General features: G+C 42.7%; 1 protein-coding gene across 13 annotated transcripts in view; it reads right to left on the bottom strand.

Moving 5' to 3' along the window:
- Positions 1-4,266: 4,266 nt before the first annotated feature.
- PRKCQ (protein kinase C theta) overlaps positions 4,267-20,022 on the bottom strand; it is a 152,783-nt gene continuing 137,027 nt past the window's right edge. For 10 of the 13 annotated variants that reach the window (XM_051821575.2, XM_051821580.2, XM_051821578.2 and 7 more), the window contains 3 exons: positions 17,164-17,352; positions 7,660-7,788; positions 4,267-5,532 (listed from right to left, as the gene is read on the bottom strand). In XM_051821575.2, the coding sequence (XP_051677535.1) occupies positions 5,377-5,532; positions 7,660-7,788; positions 17,164-17,352 (474 nt within the window). In that variant the 3' untranslated portion in view covers positions 4,267-5,376. Of the gene's footprint in view, positions 5,533-7,659; positions 7,789-12,372; positions 13,024-15,708; positions 16,526-17,163; positions 17,353-20,022 lie in introns of those variants that run through there. The other 3 variants (XM_051821582.2, XM_070055781.1, XM_051821579.2) reach the window with 3 other exon arrangements.

Raw genomic sequence — 20,022 nt, 5'->3', positions numbered from 1 at the left:
CAGGGGATAAAATGTCGTTCAGAAAGGTAAGCAACTTCTTCCTGAGTGTTGAAAAGTATATAAATGGCTGAGCTGTGCTTTAAACTCATGCTTTTTTGGGGTGGGCACTGTGCTACCCTGGGTAACCCACAACCCATGCTGGAATGTCTGGTTCAAGTCCCATCTACATTATTTCTGATCCAGCTTCCTGCTAATGCATCCTGGGAGGCTCAAGCGCCTGGGTCCCTGTCATTCACAGAAGAGACCTGGATGGAGTCCCAGGCTGCTGGCTTTGGCCTGTTCACTCATGTTGACTATAGAAATTCAGGGGGAGTGAACCAGTGGGTGGAAGATATATATATATATATATATATATATATACACACACACACACACACACACACACACACACATATATATATATATCTGTCTTTTTCTTTCCCTCTTCCTCTTCCTGTTGCTCTGGCTTTCAAGTAGATTTTAAAAAAGCATTTTAAAAACCTCATCGTTGTCTAGTTTTCAAACCTACCTTGTTCCCACAAAGTACACAGTCTCACAATCCACCTGCTCTCAGCTTACATGTGGGGTCATCAGTCTCTGCAGCAAGAAGGGCAGCAACAATCTCTCAGGACTGTGTGGCAGCAAGCCTGGTACCAGGAGGACAACTAAAATATTCGTAATTCCGGGACACTTATAACACAGTCATAACTGTGATCTTTGGTTCTACAGAAGAAAACTTATCCTGACATTTGTCAATGGTGGTAAAAAGGACAACTTCAAAGGGACTGTCACAGTGGGAGTTTGCAGTAGGAGAAATAGATTGGGTTCAATCCCAAATGCAACAAAGAAAAGTGGGAATTTAAAATAGATAAATTTCCAGACCTTTTTTTTTTTTTTTAAAAGATTTATTTAGTTACTCTAAATAGGAGTAGATAGAAAGGCCGGCACCACGGCTTACTAAGCTAATCCTCCGCCTTGCGGCGCCGGCACACGGGGTTCTAGTCCCGGTCGGGACGCCAGATTCTGTCCCGGTTGCCCCTCTTCCAGGCCAGCTCTCTGCTGTGGCCAGGGAGTGCAGTGGAGGATGGCCCAAGTGCTTGGGCCCTGCACCCCATGGGAGACCAGGAGAAGCACCTGGCTCCTGCCTTCGGATCTGCGTGGTGCGCCGGCCGCAGTGTGCCGGCTGCGGCGGCCGTTGGAGGGTGAACGAACGGCAAAAGAAGACCTTCCTCTCTGTCTCTCTCTTACTGTCCACTCTGCCTGTCAAAAAAAAAAAAAGGAGTAAATAGAGAGAGGGGGAGAGACAGTAAAAGAGAGAAGAGACAGAAATAGAGACAGAGACAAAGATAGAGATAGAGATAGCGATAGAGATACAGAGATCTTCCATCTGCTGGTTCATTCCCCAAATGGTTGCAATGCCCAGGAACCAGGAGCTGCTTCTAGGCCTCCCACATGAGTGGTACGGGACCAAGCACTTGGGCCATCTTTTGCTGCTTTCCAGGGTATATTAACATGGAGCTAAATCAGAAGCAGAGCAGCCAGGACTTGAACCAGTGCCCATATGTGATGCTGGTGTCACAGTCAGCAGCTTAACCCACTACATCAGAATGCTGGCCCCGAAAAGTGGGAATTTGTAGCCAAGGTGTAGAGTGGAGGGGTTAGTGGATAGAAAATCAGTAAGGCAAGGCATGAGGGGTACTGATGGAGATACTCCTTTTTTTAAAAAAATATTTATTTATTTGAAAGGCAGAGTTACAGAGAGAGAGGGAGAGATAAGAGAAAGAGAGAGACTGTCTACCCACTAGTTCACTTCCCAAATGGCTGCAAAGGTTGGGGCTGTGCCAGGCCAAAGCCAACAGCCTACAACTCCATCTGGGTCTCCTATGTGGGTGGCAGGGATACAAGCACTTGGACCATCTTCTGCTGCTTTCCCAGGAGCATTAGCAGGGAGCTGGATGGGAAGTGGAGCGGCTGGGACTTGAACAAACGCTCTGACATGGGATGCTGCCAACACAGGTGATGTCTTAACCTGCTGTGCCACAAGAGTGGTCTCCTAGTTCATAAGATTAATATCTCTGCCAGGACACACCTCAAATAGGTCTCAGTGGGCGTCTCTCTTGAATGCTTAAAAGCCTTTTTAGGGGAAATCTGTTCTCAGGGGCAGAAGGAATTCTGGGTAAACTGCCTTGAAAGAGTTCCTGCTGTAGGCAGGTCAGGGTAATCAGATATCACTGGAGAAACGGCAGAAGAGGAAGAATTTGATGGGCTATTGAGAATGGAGGCTTCTGGATGCACTAAGCAGGGTCCTGGGAAAAACTGGGCTCTTCAGGGCATGTCCACAGACAGGGCCTACTCAGTCTCAGACAAACCTATCTAAAGATTGGTGAAGGAGAGGAACTTTGTCACTCTAAATACTGACCCGAGTTTATAAGGCACAGCCATGGTGCGGATGTTCACCTCCAGTAAGGACTGGTTGCTGACTTAGCAGTACCATGAGCTTCACCACCCTAGAGAAGGATCTTCAAGGCAGGTGCAGAAAAAGTAGGAGAGAAATGAGACATGGGAGAAAAATGCAAAGGTGATTAAGAGCTGCAGTGGGGAGCTCACGGAGACAAACGTTGTGGGAGGCTGTGTCAGAAGACAAGCCTGACAAGCCTGCAGGAACATGATGCTTTTTGCTGTTTGCATTTGTAGTGCCTACAGGGTGGGAACACATAAACCTCACTGCAGCCCAGCCTGAAAACTCTGCTTGTTTCATTACACAGTGTGTGTAAAGGTCTTGTGGCTGCTGGGGACAAATGGCCATGAAATGGGTGGCATAAACCAGCAGAGATTTATTTCCTCACTGCTCTGGGAGCTCACGCTCTGAAGACAAGGTTGCTGGTAGAGCCATGTTTCCTCTGAAGGCTCCTGAGGGGGATCCTCTTTCACTTCCTCCAACTTCCAGGGCTGCAGGTGTTTCTTGGCTTATGGCCACACATGTCTTAGCTCTGCCTACATCTTCACATGGTCTTCTCTGCTGTGTGTCTATGTTAAATCTACTTTTCTCTTATAGAGACACTTGTCACTGTGTTTTAGGTCTCACTCTTACAACTAGGATGATAAGGATGATATCATCTTAAGGTCTTTAAGGACCCCTTTTTCCAAATAAAGCCACATTTGCATACAAGTGAGTGGGTGCATCTTTTGAAGGGCTACCATTCAACCCTTACACAAAATGGACTAAGACACGCATGTTGAACTACTATAGCAGAATACCAGGGAATGGGTAGTTAATAAAGAAATGTATTTGTCTCATGGTTCTGGAAAGTTAGGGAGTCCAGGATCATGGTGCTGTCATCTGATGAGGGCCTTCATGCCATGTCATCCCATGGTAGAAGGTGGAAGAGGCTAGAAGTAGGTATGTGCATTCGAGATTATTGGCATGGAGTGATCTTTGAAAGGCGGGAGGTGAAAGGAGAATACCGAAGGGTATTGAAGGGCAAAAGGGGACCGGGATTTGGAAAGGATTTGGGGAAGGAGAAGAAAAAGGAGTCAGCAAAGGTGAACTCAAAGGTGGAAGGGAGGAAACAGGAAAACGCTGTGTCAGAGGAGCCGAGGCATGGAGGTCAAAGAGAATGCCCTTCCTGCACAGAGAGCTGGGTGAGAGCATTCCACAGGGGCTGGCAGGAACTTAGCTGTGCAGGAAGTAGTGTTAGCAGACAGGGATATGAAGGCAGAGCTCTATGTGAGTGGAGGAAAAACAGAGGCAACACACATAGACCACTCCTTCAAGAAATCTTGTGGGAAAGACGAAGAGGAATATAATGATAACAATTAAAGGTTGTCTGTATTTCTCTGCCATTTTGGAATTCTTTTTATAATTCTGAATTTTAAAATTATTTATTTATTTATTTGAAAGGCACAGGGACAGACAGAGAAAAATCTTCCATCCATTGTTTTACTCCCCAAATACCCTCAATAGCTGTGGCTGGGCTAGGCTGCAGCCAGGAGTCAGGAACTTAATCTGGGGCTACCATGTGGGTGGCAGGGATACAAAACTTGAGTCATCGTCACCTGCTGCCTCCCAGGGGGAAGCATTAGCAGGAAGCTGGAATCAAAAGCAGAGCCAGGGCTCAAACCCAGGCCTTTGATACAAGATGTGGGCATCCCAGTGTCATCCTAACCACTGTGCAAAATGCTGACTCCTGATTCCAAAATATCAACTCAAAACTAATCACATCTTGATGCTTGACAGGACAGAACCAAGTTCTTGGGACAGGGGGTGACAAGTAGGGAATTAAACTATTAAGAGTCATATATTTCTTTTTTATTCCTTTTTTACACATCCACTTTTGTCATTAAGTCACAATATTTTATCAAAATATACAAACAACACAGATACTTTAAAATGTATACTTAGACTTCTGATTCAATGAGACTGAGTACTACAAATAGCATGCATGGGTCATTCATCTTGAATGATGCCTAAAGGGAGACAAGTCATCAAATCACCAGTAATGGTATGATCAGGGGTTGGGTTTATTTTCTCTCAGAAGAACTGTGCACACTTCATTTCTTTTCTTGTTATAACATGAGGATGGTAAGTGAGTGACTGTACTGGTGCTGAAATTCACTGCGGATGGAAGGATGGAAAGGTTTCATTGGCAGGAGTAACATGATTTTGGATTTGTTGGGCTCTACACCTGGTTTCCATGTTGACAAGGTAACCAGGATAGGTGTTCTCATAAACCTTCCCACTCAGTGACGTGAGTGCTCTCTGTTTTCCATCTTCCCCTTTCCTGTGAATTCCCTGGCTAATCAGAATGAATGGATTTGTAAATCTCAAGTTACAAGCTATGTTTATTGTGAAGAATCCCATAAAAACCTATTCAGGGTTTCCAGTCTCCAGGCATTTCCACTTCCACAGATATGAACAGAATAAAAGGAATTAGTGGTTACTAGTCTGCAGCTGAATGAGATCTATGACCACACCAGGCAATGGGCTGTTTCAGTCTCACAAGGTTTGTTCTCAGCCTGCTCCTTGCTTCATCAAGCATTTCATTGATCAGTAGTTGGTGCCCAAGTGAAGAGTCATCATTTAGAGCACTGCTAAGTTTCCAATCTTTCACAGTGTGGAGAGCCATCTTTCAAGTAAATAACTATGGTTAGTAATGACCTAACTTCACGAGTGACTGTGAAAGATGCCAGGAGCTGAACCAGAGAGCCATGTCGTTAGTGACGTAGAGTTGGTTTCTGCTACACATAAAAAGTCACGTGAGGAGCTGAAAGGGCTTAGCCTTTATTGTTGAGTGTTTCTTTTCTTTTCCAAGTTGGAAAAGGGACCCATGGGGTGTGGCTTGAGCCAGTTCAAAGAGAGAGAGGGCGACTTCCTTTGTGTCTCTGGAGAGACGCGGTTCAGGAGATGAGCCTCTCCATGCCTGGATTGATGAAGGAAAAGTTCCTGAACATGTTCTGGTCCATGCTGTTGATCAATGCTCCATCAGCAAATGACAGCCGGGGTTTCTCATTTAAGAATTCTTTGTCAAAATTGCTGCAGTCATAGGGTGATTTCTAGGTCAAGATTGGAGGAGGGGGGAGTAAGCAAGATAATTAGCCACAAAATGCATCATAATCTCAAGTAGTACCTGTATACAACAAAGTTGGCATTGTAGATAAACTCAGCCAAAGTAATACCGTAGATGATCATTCAGACATGGGGAACATTCAGTCCACAGGCCATATAAGTACCCTTGAAATCATCTGGTCTGGCTCTACCAAGGCAAGTGCAGGTGGGACTCGAAATTCAATAAATGTAGAGCAGGCCAGTTCTTACATTGATCATTTTGTATGGCTCTCGAATGATGTAATAAATATCCAAATGGCCCTTGGCAGAAAATGGGTTCCCCACCCAGATGGCTTTTACTGAACATCTTTATGATTTCAAGTCATCTATTTGTTAATACCATAATTAAGTTCATGTAAAGGGGTTTCATTGAATGTCTTCAAATAGCATCCAATGTTTCCAGTGAGCAGTTATGTGAAACAGGAATGGCAACCCTTGGAAAAGTACTGAGCCCAAATTTGACCTCTGTCCCTTTTTTTGCAGACAAGGTAAAGTGGGTAGGGGTGGGAGCACAGGGAAGGGAGGAAGGACAGGATTTTGCAGATGATATACTTCTGTGCTGTTATCAACATCTTCACCATCATCTATTCCTCTAGCCACATGGACTGGGATGAACTCCTTTCAGACCACTTGGTCCAGTGGTTCTCAGAACAAAAAAAAAGGTTCCTTGTGGTATACAACTCATCATTCTGAGACTGACAACAGCCATTACCAAAAGTCAGTCAGACGTACATATATGGGCCTGAACAAGAGGTAGGCTCCTCCCAACCTCAAAAGAGCCCCTGAGCTGGTGAGGTCAATGACTCTGGCCTCTGGTCTACAAACAAGAGTCTACAGATCACAGCTTGGGGGAAATTCCTTCCCTCTGGCAAAATGAAAATTTTTCTACAGGGAAAGCTTAGATCAAAATTATGACTTCAGCATTGAAAATATCAAGCCAATTGTCATCTGCAGTGGAAGGTGCATTAAACCTCTCTGATAGCTAAAACAGTGTAAAATTTATTTGATCACCAGTGATTAACTCCTGCATTATATGTGGTACTGCTACAGCTAGTAGGAGGCCAGCCTGTTGAAGTCTCAGAACATCCTCAGTGCTTGGGATGGACTTTGACAGTCACTCTCCTTATCCTGAGAGCAAGGGGCATTTGCTGCTACCAGTCACTTGCTCTCAAAACTAACATTTCTAGGGTCAACTTTTGGCTGTGAATCCCACAACCCTGTGCAAAGACACAGCAGAGATGATCCACGTCTACCTGGGTAAGAACTGCCATAATCCCAGCTACCGCCAGGAATGGTTGAAGCTGGAAAACCTATCACTTAGCTTATTAATTTTACAAAAAAATTGTGGTAAAATACATAAAATGTAAAATTTATCATCTCAACCATTTTTCATGTTGTTGTGCACCCTTCACCACTCTCCATCTCCAGAATTTTTTTTTAACTTTAACTTTGTTTTACTTTTGTCTTCACTGTATGACAGTTCATCTTGCATGGGAAGCAGATCATTCTGTTTATGATAAGGTTAGTGACTTTTGCCAGGAGATAGCCACATGGGACTTTAGAGACCTATATTTTTCTAAGCACCAATCTATGTTTTCTCCATTGAATAGTAAAGGGAACCTGAAAATTGCTATTATGGTTATATGAACAAATTGAAAATATTATATAAACTATCAACTTTAATAAATATCTTGTGAAAAAAGATTCCATATTCCCTGACACAACATACAGGGATTATATGGACATTTGGACCATCCAGACCAGGTCATTAAGTATGTATCTATCACATACAACAACTCCACCTCTTATGATAGCCACGCCTCACACTTTACAAACACACATTCCAGCTCAGGCATGTAAACTCACTAATTCTTTCAACATGCAGGTACATTTCAATGGCAGAGATTAAATTGTGCAAACAAGAGTAACACTTTCCCACACATTATTCCTAGAGGTTGGGTCTAGGTGGGGAGAAGGGGCTCCTGATAGGGATTCAAGGCTACTTGGATAGACAGACAGCCTATGAGTGAAGGGAGAATGGCTGGAGCCACAAGTTCCCATGGGTGAGTCCTTACCACTTTAGGTCTGAAAGGTGGGTCAATCTCCTTTCTTTCAAGTTCTTCCCAATTGATCTCCCGAAACAAAGGATGCTGGCGGATGTCTCCTCTTACTCCCAGCCTCTTTTCAGGTTCTCGCACAAAAAGCTAAAAAGAAGTAGAGACAGAGCAGTTTGCTACTCAAAGGATGCATCAGTTAGTATCCATTGATGTTCTATTTCTTAGGTCATTTGCTTTTCCCCTCTTATTTCTCTACTGACCTTTATAATGATAGACTAAAGTCAAAGAAGCCTTTCTGAATATTCTAGAGGCTGGATTTTTGCTACTCTACTCTTTCCCCTCACATGCTGTCTTTTGAGTCAGATCGCCCTGGTTTGAAATCAGCTTTGCCATGTCTTACGTAAGGCACCTCTAGCAAATGACAAAATGCAGAGTCAATTTCCTCACCTGCAAAGTGAGTCTGAGGATTAAATAAAATAGAAGCACACATATTTGTACATACCCACATACATGCAGCAACGATGCACACATACATATGTATATGGACACAAGAACACACATGTGCATACACGTCACACACATACGTATAAAGATGAGTAGGCATATACATGTATGTATACATGCACACACATTTGCACACTGTAACTCCTGGTCTGGTCTATAAAACCGCAAAGCACAGCATACCAATTTATTTGTTGTTTTTTCACAAAAGTCTTAGAATGCCTTCTAGGATTCTAGCATTGTAGGGGTTGGAGTGTAATAAAGATTGGTCCCAGATAGTCGGCTTTGAACTTTACAAGGTATCTGAATATAGAGCATCACTCTTGACCATGGAAAACCGACTAGATGAATAATCTTTAATTCAAAATTCATCTTTTCTAATCTGTGAGCTGATGTATATGTTTTCCTCTTTGCACCTCCCCCTTTTCTATTACTTGCCTCCCAGCTCTGTGAGTAAAAACAAACATGGATACAACAAGAAAAACACTTGGAAACATTTCAAACTTAAATAAGACTTAAGGGCATGAAGGAGCAAGAGAGTCTAAACATCAACTAGGAAAAGTAACGGGTCCCCTGAGTGTCTGGAGCAGTTATCCCTGATTCTTAAATCAGCTAGGTGTTTGTTTGTGAAGTAACCACTAGTTAGAGGGCACTTTAAGGCAGCCACAGATCTTTAAAGCAGAAAACACGGTGAAAAGCTGGACTTTCCAGGAGGCTCTGGCCAGCATTTGCCCTCCATTCCCCTTTAAATTGCAAGACTCTCTTGCTTTTATTCCTTAGAAAAATAATAAGTCCACATGTTCTGAAACATTGCTTCATGTAGGCTTACTGCTTGAAAATCTTCAAAGTCTTCATTCTACCAAACAAGAAAAACCAAACATGCTACTGAGAGGTGAGGATCTCTTTTCCTTTTTTTTTTATAGTAGGAGAGTCTTTGAAGGCCCAGGTGACATGATCTGGGTCGTGGTCCTAACACTCTTTGTCCCCTTTGCCACGTGGTGGCCCCTGAGGACACTGTCAGAGTTGCAAAGCACCTGATTTAGAATGACATGAGACTGTCAGGCAAGAGGTTTACTACACATGTGACACTGGGTAAATTCGTCAAGTCTCGATGTCCCCATGGTGAGCTCTAATGCCTGTTGAGTTCTGATGTTCCTGAACCTCCAAGTGGTGTTCAAGGCTCTCTGAAGTCTGATACCAGCATAGGTACCCTTTGATTCCCAACAGAATCCTCTTTTATCCAGACAGCTTGTGCACCTGCTGTTTCTACCTCTGTCCTTCACTAGTTGCATTTCCATCTTGCAAGGAGATGCTCGACACCTTTGTACTCCCTTTTCCTTCTCCTCAACTCCTGCCCCATTGTTCAGGACTCAGCTCTGATTGCCTCAACTGATGGTGAGCTCTTTTTTTTTTTTTTTTTTTTTTTTTTTTGACAGGCAGAGTTAGTGAGAGAGAGACAGAGAGAAACATCTTCCTTCCGTTGGTTCACCCCCTAAATGGCTGCTACAGCCGGCGCACTGCGCCGATCCGAAGCCAGGAGCCAGGTGCTTCCTCCTGGTCTCCCATGCAAGTGCAGGGCCCAAGCACTTGGGCCATCCTCCACTGCCTTCCTGGGGCACAGCAGAGAGCTGGACTGGAAGAGGAGCAACTGGGACAGAACTGGCACCCCAACTGGGACTAGAACCTGAAGTGCCAGTGCCGCAGGCAGAGGATTAGCCTAGTGAGCCATGGCGTTGGCCTAATGGTGAGCTCTTTTTCCAAGTCATATTTATGGACATGTGATGGGTTAAATCATTCATTCCAATCAATGTTCTTTGAGAGGCAGGCACTGTGCTAGATATCTCAGTTGCTCCATCCTGATTTATTTTTTTATTGCATGTATTCATTAGTTACAATACAAGGTGTTGATATGTGTATATACATTATGGAATGATGAAGTCAAGTTAATTAACAAATCCTTCACCTCACATACTTACCCTTTTTTGCAGTAAGAACACTGAAAAATCTACCCTTTTTGCAAACTTCAAGTGTACGGTACATTGCTATTAACTGTAGTCACCATCCTGCCGAATAATCCTCCAGAACTTATGGCTCCTGTCTTAGCATAACTATGTGCCTTTATCTAAACTTTAAAAATAAGTTGTAAGAGCAAGAACTGTATTGTTATTCCAATTGCCTGTTCGAGAAGCTGAGGCTTGAAGTAGGGGTATAATTTGCCCCTGATCACAAATCCAGCCAATGTAGAGCCTCCGTGATATGCAGTCTCTTTCCCACTTCTGCCTCCTCAGTGCTTCATAGAACTGCTTGCCTCCAGTACAGGAATTAGCAGGCTGTGTATGTTTTCCAAGTCCACCTTGCCAACCAGACTGCAAGCTCTGCAGGACAGATGCAATTTCTGTTCCTTACAGAGTCTAGGATAGTGCTAAGCACATAGTAAATGTTGAATAAGTGGATAAGCTGTTTTTCCACTGGTTTATCTGTAGATCATGAGTCTTCGGTCCTCAGTCCTCATCTGTTAGCATTCTTGTTCCCAGCATAGATAAGGCACTAAGTTCAAAGTAAGCTCTATTTAGTTGTAAACTCAAAAATCAGTAGGCGTCAACAGGTGGAAAAGCAGACTGATTTTTCAGAAGCAGAAGGCATGAATGACTTACCCCATATTTCTTGCCTTGCAAGGATCATAATAAATGATTGACCTACTTATTAAAGACATTTTGATGAAATAAGATCAGAGAGAAGGTGTTAAGTATCTCAAGAATAGACCCCAAACAAACTCATGCTGATATAATGAAATGCTTCAGGGAGTTAAGTTAGCTGGAACTGGGACTGGAACAAGTGCACATGATGCTAAATTTTCCATTAGATTTTTCCAGCAAACATGTGGCACTTGGTACTAAGAGGATCATGATCAAGAGCCTGGTAGGTTTGCCTATGAAATTTAAAAATACGTTTTAAAAAGCAGATGGTTAATGAGAACATACTATAGTCTCCAGCTGCCATGATTTAATATTCTTTCTAATTGTATAAAGGACAGCAAATTATTATCTTTTTTCCTGTTGCAAATCAACCAGTCCACAGTCTTGGGATGACTGATGACCTCAGAGGGTATCCAAGGCCTAGCAACTTGCACACAAGAAATAAGATTCATGAAGAAAGACTGGCTTTCGTGTGTAAAAGCTGTGGTTTACATTTATAGGAAACAGCACACCTGTTTTATAAATGGCCAGGATGTAGTTAGAGTTTGTTTAGATTTACTTGACAGTCTGGGCAAAAAAGCCATTGTGGGCTGCTGGGGTTTTCCCTGGTGGCTGGTGACAGGTTCTATGTGCCCTGCCTCTTTAGTTTCTCTTCAGATGCGTCTTAACAGGGAGTGGCATTTCTGTTCATCAGTTTTCCATCATTTTCAAACAAATGGACAGGACATTCTGGATGGATAAGTGAGGAAGAAAAGGGTGTTTCTTTGTCAACAGCCAAGTGGACAGCAGTGTCCCAGTTGTGATACTTGAGGGAGCACAGCCCCTCTTGATATGCAATTGTTCAGTACACAACATGCATCCATACCCTGCCTGGATGAAATGGGTCAGAGTCTGGTACTTCCGCCGGCACAGAAGCCACTGAACGCTGTTTTCTTCAGCTTTCCATGAAGATCCATGACTAGTAGGTTTTCCAGGCCATAGCAAAGAGCTGGCTTGGAAATGGAACAGCCAAGTCTTGAGCCAGCATCTATATGGGATGCCCTCACTGCAGGTAGTGGCTTTACGTGCTATGCTACAGCGCAGCCCCATGACTTGTAGGTTTCACAACATTATGTAAAATTCCCTATTGGGAGTTTCTGAGAAATGGTATTTTCTTTGATTTTTTGTAGAAAAAGGAGATTAAGGAGGTAGGGACTGTTGGATCAAAGTTAGGAAGCAGATGAGGAGTAAAAAGGAAACTAGAAACCAGTGATCACAGAACTGCATAATGGAAACACTTTTTATCAGTCCAACTGCTGGAATATTCATATATGCAGGAGAAAGGACATAGAATTTTTATTAATTTGCATGGCAAATTAATAAGCTCAAGTTCTCCTATACAGACTTAAGCCTCTTTCACTCACTAGGCTTTTTAATTTCCTTCTTTATCCTTAATTGTGTTGGTTCCTGCCCTATTCAACAAAATTAATTCTCCACTCCCACGACAAACCTTTCTCCTGACACCAAAAGTCTCCAGATGACTTCTGTTTTTCTTTTTTTCTTTGTATTTTCATGACATTTAGCCTTAGATTGAGGTTTGTTTTTAAACATTTTGAAATACTTTTAGATTCCCAGGACACTGAAGAGCTAGCACAGAGATCTCAATCTCCCCCAGGGGTTGCCTCTCACAGATGGCTCAACTACCAGAAAGATGACACTGGTGAAATAAGTGTGTCTGGTTCTAGGACATTTTATCACATGAGTGGATCTGGGCAAGCAACATACAAACAGTTCCATCACCACAAAGATCTCCCTTGTGCCACCACTCAACAGTCACACTCACTCTACTGCCCCATTACCATAGTCCCTGGCAACCACCGATCTGATTTCCATCTCTCCAAAGTTGTCATTATAATAATGTTGTATGTAAATAGACTCATAGAGTATGTGAACTTTGAAGGCTGGCATTTTGCACTCAACATTAACAGCCTTGAGACCCATTCAAGTTTATGTACCAACAGTTCCGTTTTATTGCTGAGTAGGATTTCATGCACATAACTTTCACCTTTCTCCTCCAACTGGAATAATTCTTTCCTCCTACTAAATCTTCTTCTCTTTTGAATGATTATTCCCAACTTCTTTCTATTGAGTTTCTTCTGATGAACCTCGTCTGTTCTCAATCCCGCTTCAATTCTTTTGCCTGAACCTGTGGCAGATCCTGAGGTCAAACTGGATTTGCAAAGCACAATGATAAGGTTGTTTCTATTTTAATTTACAGAATTATTTATTTGTTTGTGTATTTTGGAGACACAGGAAGGGGAGAGAGAGAGAGAATATGAATGTCTTCCATGTGCTGGTTCACTTTCCAAATGACCACCAACAACCAAAGCTAGACCGAGTTGAGGTCAGGAACCAGGAATCCCATCCTGGTGTCCCTTATAGATGGCAGAGGCCCAAGCACTTGGGTTACCATCCACTGGGGAAGGCTGGTTTTTACAGGGAGCATCAACAGGTGTGGGGGCTTGCATTTGTAGTTCCAAGGCTTCCATCCCAAGACCCACCTAAAATAGCTCCTGAGTCAGAAGGTGACCTCTGCCCTCTGACAGTAAAGACCAAGATCTTTCTTCATTTCTTTCTTTTTTTTCCAGTGAGTTTTCCTGACTCAGGCTTCTCAGAGCAGCCCTCATGCTATGGACTCAAAATTCAGATGCTGAAGCCCTATCCCCCAAAAGTGGCTATAGATATGGCTTTGAGGGAGATAATTAGGGTTAAGTGAGGTCAGACAGTGGAATCTTGATCCCACATTATTAGTATCCTCATATGAAATGGACACCATTTCTCTCCCTCACTTGCTCAGTTGCTAGCTCTCACTCTTGCTGTCTCTGCCATGCAAGGACAAAGCAAGAAAAGAGCCACCTACAAGCCAGATGACCCTGCTGAGCTTTGATCTTGGACTTCTAGAGGTCAGAACCATGTACAGAAAAGTCTGCTGTTTAAGCTCCTGTCTGCAATGTTTTGCTATGACAGCTTGAACCAACTTATACCCTTCACACACTGGGTCCTTCATAAAGCCAAGTGTAAAATATGTGTAGCAATTGTAAATAATGCTTGAACTTGCCTTTATGTAAAGGAAAACTATTTACCTTCTAATCCTATTGGCTCATTTTTACTGTTGTCATTATCTTTTATGGGTTAATTTTGAAATTAGCTTTCATTTTATGTATGTTTTGTTTAGTCATTAAAAGTGAATTTAATTGGTCATTCAGGGAGTTTTATAAGTTTATGGTATGTTTGTATTACAGTCAGAAGGCAAAAACTAGATAAAACTGGCTCAGATTGTTAAATACCTAGTTCCATTAGCCTTGGGCTGGGTATCCTATGAGGGCTTTGTCAGCACTTCTCAGATTCAAGATCTTGATTCCTGAAGGAGAACTCTGGAATTGCCTCAAAATTTCTAATACCTTAGACAAATTATCACTTGGATTAGAAAGGTAGAAGTGATAAATTTAATTCTAAATAGTTCTTAAAGAGAAAAAAAGTAGGCCAGCGAAAAAAAGATAGGCCTGGGGGTCAGCGCCATGGCTCACTTGGTTACTCCTCCATCTGCAGTGCCGGCATCCCATATGAGAGCCGGGTTCTAGTCCTGGTTGCTCCTCTTCCAGTCCATCAGTGGAAGATGGCCCAAGTGCTTGGGCCCCTGCACCCGCATGGGAGACCAGGAGGAAGCACCTGGCTCCTGGCTTCGGATTGGCGTAGCTCCAGCTGTAGCAGCCATTTGAGGGGTGAACAGAAGGAAGACCTTTCTCTCTGTCTCTCTCTTCTCTCTCTCACTGTCTAACTCTATATGTCAAATTTTTTTTTGACAGGCAGAGTGGACAGTGAGAGAGACAGAGAGAAAGGTCACCCTCCAGTGGCCGCTGGGGCTGGCACGCTGCGATTGGCACACTGCACTGATCCGAAGCCAGAAGCCAGGTGCTTCTCCTGGTCTCCCATGGGGTGCAGGGCCCAAGCACTTGGGCCATCCTCCACTGCACTCCCGGGCCACAGCAGAGAGTGGCCTGGAAGAGAGGCAACCGGGACAGGATCCGGTGCCCCAACCGGGACTAGAACCCAGGGTGCTGGCACCGCAAAGCGGAGGATTAGCCTATTGAGCCATGGCGCCGGCCTATTTGTCAAATCTAAAAAAAAAAAAACAAACAAACAAACAAAAAAACAAAAACCCTTTAAAAAATATAGGCCTGGTAACATTTTTCTATGTTTTGATTTAAAACACACTGATAGTTTCTATTGTTGAAAGACCTGGTCCTGTTTCCATTTTTAATATAGCAAGAACAAGGCTAAAAGTTATTTCTAAGGGATAACTTTTAAAAACCATCTGACAGGGGCTGGGGCTGTGGCATAGTGGGTAGAGCCACCCCATGCAGTGCTGGCATCCCATATGGGCACCAGTTCACGAACCGGCTGCTCCACTTCTGATCCAGCTCGCTGCTATGGCCTGGGAAAGCAGTAGAGCATGGTCTAAGGCCTTGGGCCCTGCAATCATATGGGAGACCCAGAAGAAGCTCCTGGCTCCCAGCTTTGGATCAGTGCAGCTCCGGCTGTTGTGGCCAGTTGGGGATTGAACCAACAGATGGAGGATTTCCTCTCTCTCTCTCTCTCTCTCTCTCTCTGCCTCTCCTTCTCTCTGTATAGCTCTTTCAAATAAATAAATAAATATTTTTAAAAACTATCTGACATATGAGATCCTAGAAAAAAACATTTCCTCCAAAACACTTGCATTCTTGGTCCCTTTCTTCTAGATTTACTCATCTCTTCATCAGACTAACAGGCCTTTTTGATCCAAATATTTGTCGGGACAGCTCAGAAAAATGCATGTAATAAACAATAAGTTCTTATAAATACTTGGCATGTTGTATTTGTATCATTCATTTTTCATTTTACAACTTGTTACATTCATGCACTCTGGATAGGATTTTGCATCTCTAAAAATGGCAAAATGGGACTCTGCCTAAAGTTCAAATATTTCATGGTGGTTCCTAGGCAGGCATTCTTTTGTTTCTACATGGATTTGCTCTAGGAGTTCATGGTTCACAGATCGTGATTCTTAGAGACTAGTTTCCATTGATAACACCATAATACCTATTTCAAATGGATATTATGCTACCATGATTGGGGGTTGACTCTGCTTGGATGGGCAATTCTGGAGATTGTTGCTAAGATGGTAATAGCTTGCATTCTCAGGGTTTTAGAGGGTGTAGGCTACATCAACATTTCCAGTGGACAACACAGGGGACATGTGAAGAGAGAGAGCTGGTCTGTATACATTTTGAGTACTATCTAAGACAGTCTACTGGACAGGCAACAAACAGTGGGAGAGTGTTACTGAATTAGTTTTGGTATAGTTTCTAGACTAGAGAAGATTGAATAGCCTGTATCCCAAGAGTTTACTCCCCCAAAATGTTCCCAAGAATAAGTATTTCCAAAGAACTTGTTCAAACATCTCATGAAAGTCTCAGTTTGAACCATCTACCAGGTTCAGACTATGAAGCCATCTAGCCATATAGGAAGAGTTCTTTCTCCTCATCCTTCCATCCTTTCTCTGCTTCAGCTTGGTGTGATCTGAAGTAGAAGCTCCAGAGTTGGAGAGGAGTGAATAACGACACAGTCAACCACAATATGACAACGTGAGCTGCTCCCAACCATGAACTCTGACCAGGAGAAAGAGAGAAAAAGGCTTCACTTTAAAAAATTAAGATTGATTCACAGCCCAATCCATGTCTCCCACATTGGTGTCAGTGATCCAAACATTTGAGTCATCATCTGCTACCTTCCAGGGTGGGCATTAGCAGGAAACTGGATTGGAAGTGGAAGAGCCAAGACTTGAATCAGGCACTCCAATATGGGATGCGTGTGCCCCAAGTGGTGATTTAATTACTGTGCCAAATGCCCACCCTGCTATACAAGTTTTCAACCAAGGGTAGGGGAGATGAACCATACTAAATGTTTTCAATTGAGAATGTAGGAAAGAAAAGATTAGAGTTTTAAGCCACAAACTGTGCTTGTTTAATGAACCAACTACATTTCCAAGTGAGAGCATTCAAGAATCATGGAGCTGGTCCCTGAGCATTCCTTTTATAAATTATGCACATGAGAATTTATCTAATATTGATTTTCATATCTATTGTTCATAATATTGGTGCCAGTTAAAACAGAGACAGTGAGCATCCCATGTAAATCCAATCCAAATCAGTTATTTTTGGTCTATATGTATAAGAATCCAGAGACAAGAGGGAATATTGATCAGAAAGTCTAATCTGTTGAAGACCTTCTCTTCTTAATCTCTTACCTTCACTAAAAGGTCCTTAGCTTCCTTCTCAAGCCATCGTGGGTAAAAAGGATTGTCCATACGGATGGAATGGAACAGCTCTTCTTCATCTTGCCCATGGAAAGGTGACTGACCAATCAGCATTTCATACAGAAGAACACCAAAGGACCACCAATCAACAGAATGGTTGTATTTCTGACCTAGCAAGATCTGTGAGAGCAAAAGGCAGAGACATAATTCATAGAAATGAGGTGGATTAGTAAAAAGTATTCCTAAATTTGTCAAGGCCACTCAGTAAACAATCAATAGGGAAAATAATATGCAGTGTTGATAAAGATGACAAGGAAAACTATTTTTTGACAAGCTAGCAACTGGATAGAAATGACTTCACATGCCAAGATTTTTGTGTTTGAGTTTGAGTTTCAATTTCTACTTTCCCCTTGGCTTTAAGTGAAACAATGAAACTGTGCTGCTTTCTTTCATTTTCCCATCTGTGATGTGAGGTTTTTGGTGGTAGATATTGGATCTAACAAAGCTGGTGTGCATCTCGGTACTCCAGGACCTCTGACGTGAACATACAAGCCACGCCCAGCTTTCTTCACTTATGCACTGAGTCTTTGCTGCAATCAAGCATCTGCCCAAGTCTCTCCCTTCAAGCCCAGGTAGAAATGACTACTCAACATAGGAGCAACATCTGTAGTTAATGTGAATGCAGAATCAAACTAAGTGTCTATGTCAGGAAGGAGTTTAGTATAACAGAGTATTCAAATCTAGAATTCACAGATCTGGAAGAGCTATTGTGTAGAGCTCTGTGGTGGGTTCTGGGAAGCACCTGGTTTGGTCTATTGATTTGGGAAGAGGATTTAAAGTCTGGAATTCCACCCAACTTTCTGAAATACATCTATCCTTTCACCAACTCACTGGCACAAAAGGCTTTGCATGTTGCCCTCCCAGCAACTTTCCTGTTTAATGTTGGAAGGTAGAGAGTGCCCTTGGCACTCTGCTCAAAGCTTGTCCTACCTACAATCCACGCTGTCATTATCTCTGAAACAGTACCTAGTAGGATCTCTCAAAGGATGAATGGATAAAGAAAACAGTGCAGTGGGGACGACGTGAAACCCATTTCTCAAGGAGCTATCTGCACTCCCATGCTCATTGCAGAGTTATTCACAATAGTCAGAAACACAGTCAAACTGAGGGTCCATTAAAAGGTGAATGGCTTAAGAAAAGGTGGTGTGGATATATGAGAGGATGTTATTCAGCCTTATAAATAAGAAAATTCTGCCATATGAGGCAACATGGATGAACCAGGGTGACATCATGCTAAATGAAACAAGCCAGGCACAGGATAGCAAATAGCACACGACCTCATTTATACATGGAAACTGCAAAAGTCAAACTTGGAAGCTAAGAGTAGAATGGTGACAGCCAGATATGCAGATGAAGGACTGTGGAAGTACTGAATAAAATGTGGGCTATCCACAAGTGGAATATTGGTCAGTCTTTAGGAAGTCCTGTCACAAGCTACATGGGTGAGGGATCCTGCGAAGTGAACCAAGCAAGTCACAAAACTGATGTAGAGCATAACTTCACATATAATAGGTGTGCCCTAAAGTACTCTGGGTATTTGAATTCTGGAGACAGAAAGTGGAATGGTGGTGGCCAGGGGATGGGAGAGAGGGGGTATTTTTGTTTAATGGTTGTCAAGATTCAGGTTTTTCAAGATGAAAACGTTCTAGTGATCCATTGCACAACTTTGAAATGTACTGAACATTCTGGAACTGCACACTTAAAAATGGTCGAGATGGGAAATTTTCTGTTATGTATTTCTCATTACAGTAAAAATTAAATTCTAGTACATATTTGGAGTACAACAGCAATGTGCTAAATGCAGGAGAGAAAACAGTATTTTCTCAATTCACGACTGCTGCTCTCAAGATGGGTTGGGGGCAAGCTGCTCTATCACCCAAAACAAAATGGAGAAAGGACAACAGTATTTCAGCACAAAAACTGAAGCACTAAAGAATGGAAAAAGCAAGACTAGGGCCCTCTCACAGGTGACCATCCTTTCTGCCTGCAATGTGTCTCGGGTGTAGTTCAGTGCACCATGAACACATGCGCAGAAACACACACAAACATGCACAGGTCATTTTGCTATTGGTGCTACTCATGGAGCAGAATTTTCCCCTTTCTTCTTAAATGGTTCTTTGGCATGAAGGGCAGACTTGTATCACTGATGGCCTTAAGGAAGAAAAATGACATTAGAATTAAAGACATTCCAGAATATTCTAGGGAAGCTATCTGATTTGATGTTGGTGAGATTTTCTGATGGAGCAGAAAGATGTGCACAGCCACTATTCCTGCTTCCCAACCCCAGGACCTATCCCAGGATGAGGGATCAACACAGAGTGTGGCTTAGGGATAACGTCAAGTGTCATCTGATAAATACACACACACACACACATACACCACCACCACCAACAACAATACTAAAAAACAGTTTTGATGGTACATAAAATGTCACACGTTCTACTTTTAGCTTCATCCCTCACTGTGCGGTTTTGAGAAGACCCCTGAACTCACTTCTAAAAAGTGGCACTCTTCTTTGGCCACTTATTACAAGGTTGATTTGTCACATGGAAGTCACTGTGAGTGCCATGATGAGTTATCTTTCTTGAGGATCTTGTTCCCCTTTGTGAAAAGAGACAGCTTGCAAAGATAATTTTATAATCTGCCACCAATTTACGGTAAGAAAATTCTACTCACTTACTTTAATTCAGTATTTAAGTACTACAGTTCACCTTACAATTTAGCAAACCCTGGGTTTTGCCTTAAGAAATAGTCTAGAACAAAATTAACAAGCACAATCTCAGGTAAGTC

Source organism: Oryctolagus cuniculus, chromosome 13 (genome assembly GCF_964237555.1).
Source record: "Oryctolagus cuniculus chromosome 13, mOryCun1.1, whole genome shotgun sequence".
NCBI classification, from domain to species: domain Eukaryota; kingdom Metazoa; phylum Chordata; class Mammalia; order Lagomorpha; family Leporidae; genus Oryctolagus; species Oryctolagus cuniculus.
Note: the sequence above shows the minus strand (reverse complement) of the source record. Positions and strands in the feature narration are given on the sequence as shown.